A 6,803-nucleotide genomic window follows, 5' to 3' on the forward strand; every position below is an offset into this window, starting at 1 on the left:
GGCACCACTCAGCCAATCAGCATGCAGCATCCAGATCCGTCCTCTGAGCGGCTTTGAGGACGTGACAGCGGCCGTGTCGGCGCTCAGAGATCAACTACAGGACGTCCTGAGAGACAAGTGGACAACCGTCTCACTGACAGGGACTGAAGTGGACGTTTTACTGCCCCAACCAGAGCCCAAGACCAGAGGTGGATTCTTACAATATTCACGTGAAATCACACTGAATCCAATCACAGCACACACAAAGCTGTTATTATCTGAGGGGAACAGGAAAGCAACGTTAATGAGACATCGACAGTCTCATTCTAGTCACCCAGACAGATTCATTGAAGAGTGGCAGGTCCTGAGTAGAGAGAGTCTGACTGGACGTTGTTACTGGGAGGTGGAGAGGAGTGGGGGAGTTTATGTAGCAGTCACATACAAGAATATCAGGAGAGCGGGGAGGTCGTACAAATGTGAATTTGGACGAAATGACAAATCTTGGGCGTTAGAATGTAACTACAACAGTTATACATTTTGGTCAAACAAAGTCCAAATTCGCATCTTAGGTCCTGAGTCCTCCAGACTAGGAGTGTACCTGGATCACAGTGCAGGTATTCTGTCCTTCTACAGTGTCTCTAAAAAAACCATGACTCTCCTCCACAGAGTCCAGACCACGTTCACTCAGCCCCTCTATGCTGGACTAGGGTTTGATTGGTATGGAGCCTCTGCTGAGTTGCGTAAAGTGAAATAGACAGAAGTCATTTAAGGGTTAAAATAAACTCTTTGACTTATTTAGTCTCCATGTTTGTTGCTGACAGCTGATTGTTGTCATTCTATTTTTCATGTTTTTCACTTGTTTCCACGTTTTGTGTTGGTTTTCATTATTGTTTTCTGCTTTTTTAACATTTGTTGACACTTATTGAGTCTCCATGGTTACTCCTGAGAGCTGATTGTTGAGGCTTTTCTTCACTGCTCAGAGATCAGCTGTCAATCAAACATTATGGGATATCCTTTGACATCTTTTAGTTGTGTTTAAAGATTATTTGTGTTGCTTACATGACGTAGAAAATGAGTTTCATTTCCTGTACTTAACCAGGCTGTTCCAGATGTTCTATTATTTGCCTTTTCCCTAACTTTACTGATGATTATTTATCTAAAATGTAAGTGTGAAGATATTTTGTTAAAGAACCAATTGTCCAACCATAGAACCTTGCTGCGATATCGATATCAAGGTATTTGATCAGGAATATCGTGATATCTGGTTCTCGCCCAGCCCTACTCAACCAGCAGACCTCCTTTATCCTGCACACGCTGTCCCCTTTGTGAACATTTGGAAAGAAATCTAGATTTACATGTATTAGTTTGTTGGACCAGATGTTGTTATCATAATCATAATCATTAAGTCATTCTCCTCTCCTACATAGCTGAGACGGTGGTTCTAACTACGTGATTGTGAATGAAGTGAATGTGTTGATGAAACTATTGAACGAGAGTCTTTTAACAGACTCTACTGATGGGATGTGTGAACCAACTGCAATCTTTTCTTCCTGTCTTCATTTCAGGGTTTTATACACAGCTGACGGAGGAAATGGTAAAGTGATATGAGAGTAGAACTGAAGCACCACCAAGTCCAGTGTTCATGATTAGAGTCAGCCAGTCTCTGTCCTTCCATCTCTCCTCAGTGAAACTGCTTCATGCCAGAGAAATAAGCAGAGTTTTCTATCACTTGTTGCTTTTTACAGACATTTCCTCTTTGTACTGAGTTAGTGAATATTACACCAAAACTGGTCCGTCACAGGGAAATGAGCAGAGTTTTCTATCACTTGTTGTTTTTAACAGACATTTCCTCTTTGTACTAAGTTAGTGAATATTACACCAAAACTACTCCATCACAGAGAAATGAGCAGAGTTTTCTTGTGTTTGTGTCCTAGTGTCCTCCCTGGTCTTGTGTTGTTGGTCCTGTCCTGTGTTCCCCTGAGTGTCTATAGATTTTATTTTGAAGTCTGTTTTTTGTCTCGTCCTGCTTTTAGTTCTACTTCCTGTGTCTTCCCTCTCTTGTGATTACCTGATGTTTTCCACCTGCCTTCCTGCACTCTTGTCACCTGCCCCTCGTTACCTCATCACCTCATCACCTCGTTACCTTGTGTATTTAATGTCTGTACTTCCCTCGTCTCTTTTCAGATCATTTTGTCCTGTTCCTGGTGTTGTTTCCTGTTCCTTTGGACTTCTCTCACCGTGAGTTTTTCCCTGCCTTTGTTCCCTGTTTTTGTATTTCTTTTCCCTGGACCTTTTTTGGGAGTTTTGGGATATTTTTGGGCTTTCTGTTGGATCCCGTGTTCATTGGACTGTGTGTTTTGTTAATAAAGCTTATTTGAAGCTCTCACCTGGTCCGCTTTTGGGTCCTCTTTCGTTCTGCATCACCAAAACATGGGACCATAGAAACAGTGTCTGAACAGGAGTATATTACAGTAAAGAATGATGAAATATGACATCCATAGATAATAGAGTCTAACTGGTTAATGCTCCACGCTAATTGGTGACAAGGAATCTTGGTATCTTGAGACTTTCATGATCTAAACATGAAATATTGTCTGTCTTCATACAACTATGTATTTAGAGTAAAACAAAAGTCACTTATCATTTTGAGTCGTTGTATCAATTGATAGTAAGATCACTGTTATGAAATGAAGAGACAAGCATCTGAAATGTAACGTGTGAATTGCTTTTTGAAGTAGTTGTAGTAGTTTGATAAGTTGAGTCATACTGAACAAGTGATCTTTGTTAAATGAACACATGATCTTAGCCCTATGTTTATTGTATCCAAGCAACTGACACAAGTGTAAAAGTTTTGAAAAAATTTGCATTTTGATTTGTTGTGAGTTATGTGTCTAGTTTGGAAAAATGACGTCAAGGTTCTGAAATCAGAGCCAAAGTGATTGTAAAAAAAAACTAATTAGTTTTAAGATCTTTTTGTAATTCGTCAGTTACTAGTGTTATTTAGCAGAGAGGTGTTATTTATATGTGTTATATGGTAATTTACATATAATATATGTAAATATATTGTGTTGTTGGTCCTGTCCTGTGTTCCCCTGAGTGTCTATAGATTTTATTTTGAAGTCTGTTTTTTGTCTCGTCCTGCTTTTAGTTCTACTTCCTGTGTCTTCCCTCTCTTGTGATTACCTGATGTTTTCCACCTGCCTTCCTGCACTCTTGTCACCTGCCCCTCGTTACCTCATCACCTCATCACCTCGTTACCTTGTGTATTTAATGTCTGTACTTCCCTCGTCTCTTTTCAGATCTTTTTGTCCTGTTCCTGGTGTTGTTTCCTGTTCCGTTAATTTACATATAATATATGTAAATTACCATACAAATAAAATACCTCATATATGTCATATATTTGTGTGTGTCTGTGTGTCCTTCAGTTCCAATGAGGGACCGAAGGAACCTGCCGCCCTCATTACGGTCAACAAGTGAGATATGCAGCGAGAACGCTGATCCTCTCTGTAACTCCCAGTGTTAATCAGTCCAATTAATCTTCACCCCTGTCGCCACTCTCTCACACACACACACACACACACACACACACAAGCGCGCACACACAGGAACATTTGTTTGCGGGTACTTGACTCCCCCTCTCCATATGAGATGGGCTACACACAGGCTAATAAAGCGGCTAATTGTGTGGTTGTCAGGCGAGATTGATTTGTCTGTTTCAACACTGATAACAGCAGCAATCATCTCCGTGTACGCTGCTCTGCTTCGGCTGCTCACATTTGACAGCCACGAGGGCGTGCATGTGTGTGCGTGTGTGTGTGTGCATGCGTGCATGTGCGTGCGTGTGCGTGCTGGAGAAAAGCAGACTTCTGCAACTAACTTGTAAAGACAACAAGGACACTGAAGGTTTTTGGTGCTATTTGTTTGTCTTGAGAAGACTTGGCAGGGGTGTAGTTTTTTTTATTCCTCTTTTTAATCAACTCTAGCCTGGGGGGGGGGTGTAAACTAATCTCAAGCTACTATATAGATGGTGTTGCCCTGGCCTCGAGCATTACTGTCAGAAATCTAGGAGTTGTTTTTGATCAGGATACATCCTTTAATGCCTCTAAAACAAAACTCTAGAAACACAGTTTTTCATCTTTGTATCAGCGCCAAAATTAGGAACATCCTGTCTCAGAACGTTGTGAAAGTCTAGTCCATGCATTTGGTACTCCCAGGCTGGACTACTGTAATTCCTTATTGTCACGATGCTCCAATAAGTCCCTTAAGCCTCTCCAGCTGATCCAGAATGCTGCAGCACGTGTTCTGATAGGAACTAAGAAAAGAGATCATATTTCTGCTGTTTTAGCTTCTCTGCAGTAGCTTCCTGTAAAATCCAGGATTGAGTTTAATATCCTTCTCCTGAACTACAAAGCTCTAGATGGTCTAGCACCATCTTATCTTGAAGAGCTCTTAGTTCCTTATTGTCCCACTAGAGCACATGGTTACTTGTGGTTCCTAGAGTCTCTAAAAGTTGAATGGGAGCCAGAGCCTTCAGCTATCAGGCTCCTCTCCTGTGAGACCAGCTCCCAGTCTGGGTCCGGAGTCAGAGCCTTCAGCTATCGGGCTCCTCTCCTGTGAGACCAGCTCCCAGTCTGGGTCTAGGGACCAGAGCTTTCAGCTATCAGGCTCCTCTCCTGTGGGACTAGCTCCTAGTCTGGGTTTGGAGACCAGAGTCTTCAGCTATCAGTCTCCTCTGAACTGGTACTATAAATAAAATGGAATTGGATTTCTGAGGACTATGGTTACCTGGTCCTCAGATCTCTGCAGGGTGAAACGCCGATAAACCAGAGCAGGTTTATCTCCCAACCGCAGTGCTGTGGAGGAAGGTCTATTGCTCAGACAGTTATTATTTTTCCAACATCCAACAGGGCCGACGGGTTTCTCAGGCGTATCAGATCCCAAATCAACCTTCATTAGAACCTCCACGTTGAGCATTTCTTCATCTCTAACTGAAGCTGTGTGGCGATGAGGAACAACAACATGTGCAACATCATTTCTCCTCCTCTCCCTCTCCTTCACTCTCTGTGTACTTCCTCTTTACTCTCTCCATGCTGCTTTTTATTCTTAATGCTTATCTGAGCCTGACAGGTACTTCCACAGTGAGCTCCGGATTGTTACGCTCTTCAATCGAATATAATTAATCACACTCGGGTAGAAACAGCTCACAGTCTCTCGCCACAAACACAGGAACAAACACTCTAGGATTTGTCGTAGGATACGTTCAAATGTTGAAAACGGTGGCTCCCGAAAATATTGGTTAAACGGAAAAAAGGAAGCAAACTTCATTTATCACGCATGGCTTTGATAGCGTCTTCTTCCTGTGTCTTGCTTTCATTTCACTCATGCACAACTGCACCACATGAACACATTTTTCTGCTAATTCAGATCCAAAGCAGCAGAAATCAAACCAAACCAAAAGGCTCGGTTGTCCCAGGGCCCCCTCGAAGGCAGATCAACCCTGGGAATCCGTCCTTCACGCTGCGTTCAGACGTCTGTCCAACGGCCGTCTCTCGGCAAGGTTTCACCTTCAGACCTTAACCTGGGAGCATCGGGGGGGGGGGTCGGTGCACGAAGACACGGGAAACGCACAACCCTGGTGTTGCCCTTGTGTAGTCCCCATGTTGTCTTCATGTTGTCCCCATGTTGTCTTCATGTTGTCCCCATGTTGTCTTCATGTTGTCTTCATGTTGTCCTCATGTTGTCTTCTTTTTGCCCTTATGTTGTCTTCATGTTGCCTTCATGTTGTCCTCATGTGGCCTTCATGTTGCCTTCATGTTGTCTTCATTGTGTCTTCATGTTGTCCTCATGTTGTCCCGATGTTGTCTTTTTGTTGTCTTCATGTTGTCTTCATGTTGTCCTCATGTTGTCCCCATGTTGCCCTCATGTCTTCATGTTTTCCTCATGTAGCCCTCATGTAGCCCTCATGTAGTCCTCATGTTGTCCTCATGTAGCCCTCATGTTGTCCTCATGTTGTCTTCATGTTGTCCTCATGTTGTCCCCATGTTGCCCTCATGTCTTCATGTTTTCCTCATGTAGCCCTCATGTTGTCCTCATGTTGTCTTCATGTTGTCCTCATGTTGTTTACATGTTGCCCTCATGTTGTCCCCACGTTGTCCTCATGTTGCCCTCATGTTATCCTCATGTCGTCTTCATGTCGTCCTCATGTCTTCTTCATGGATTGAATTATAATGGGTGATTATAGTGGAAACAATCACATTAACCTTTGAAAAACGCTCACAAGGTCGTTGGTTTGTGTTCCAGTTTTAAAACTATTCAGCTTTGACACAAAGGTAGAGATCACTCGCATGGTTGGCAAAGCAGTTCTACACAGAGTGCACCAATGAAGAAGAAAGATCAGACATTAAACCTTGTGTTGTCCTCCTTTCAAAATCAACACTTTTTTCAGTGTTTGTCACATTTGATGTTTTTTAACCCCTACGTAACTTATTAACTTTTGTTTTACAGTTATTTTTGGAATTTATGGTCAATAAACCTCATTTATAGGAAATTATACCTAATGTTTGAGTTAGAAAAGCAGAAATTAGGAATTATTGAGACTAAAACTAAAGGAATGGATGTTGATGATAATCAGAGACTGGAATATGTCAACTTTTACTCAATACTATTTCAAAAACACTTCCATTTGCAGTGTCACCTGTCCCTCGAGTCACCTGACCCTCGTGTCACCTGTCCCTCGTGTCACCTGACCCTCGTGTCACCTGTCCCTCGTGTCACCTGACCTTTTGTCACCTGACCCTCATGTCACCTGTCCCTCGTGTCACCTG

At 42.5% G+C, this 6,803-nt stretch overlaps 1 protein-coding gene across 1 annotated transcript; it reads left to right on the forward strand.

Moving 5' to 3' along the window:
* Positions 1 to 7: 7 nt before the first annotated feature.
* Positions 8 to 1,905, forward strand: LOC117941433 (tripartite motif-containing protein 16-like protein; the record flags this gene model as incomplete). Its single annotated transcript, XM_034866456.1, has 2 exons — positions 8 to 837; positions 1,892 to 1,905. A coding segment is annotated over one exon (726 nt), but the record flags the coding sequence as incomplete, so codon positions are not given.
* Positions 1,906 to 6,803: the final 4,898 nt, after the last annotated feature.

This window comes from Etheostoma cragini, unplaced genomic scaffold (assembly GCF_013103735.1).
Source record: "Etheostoma cragini isolate CJK2018 unplaced genomic scaffold, CSU_Ecrag_1.0 ScbMSFa_733, whole genome shotgun sequence".
Lineage (NCBI taxonomy): Eukaryota > Metazoa > Chordata > Actinopteri > Perciformes > Percidae > Etheostoma > Etheostoma cragini.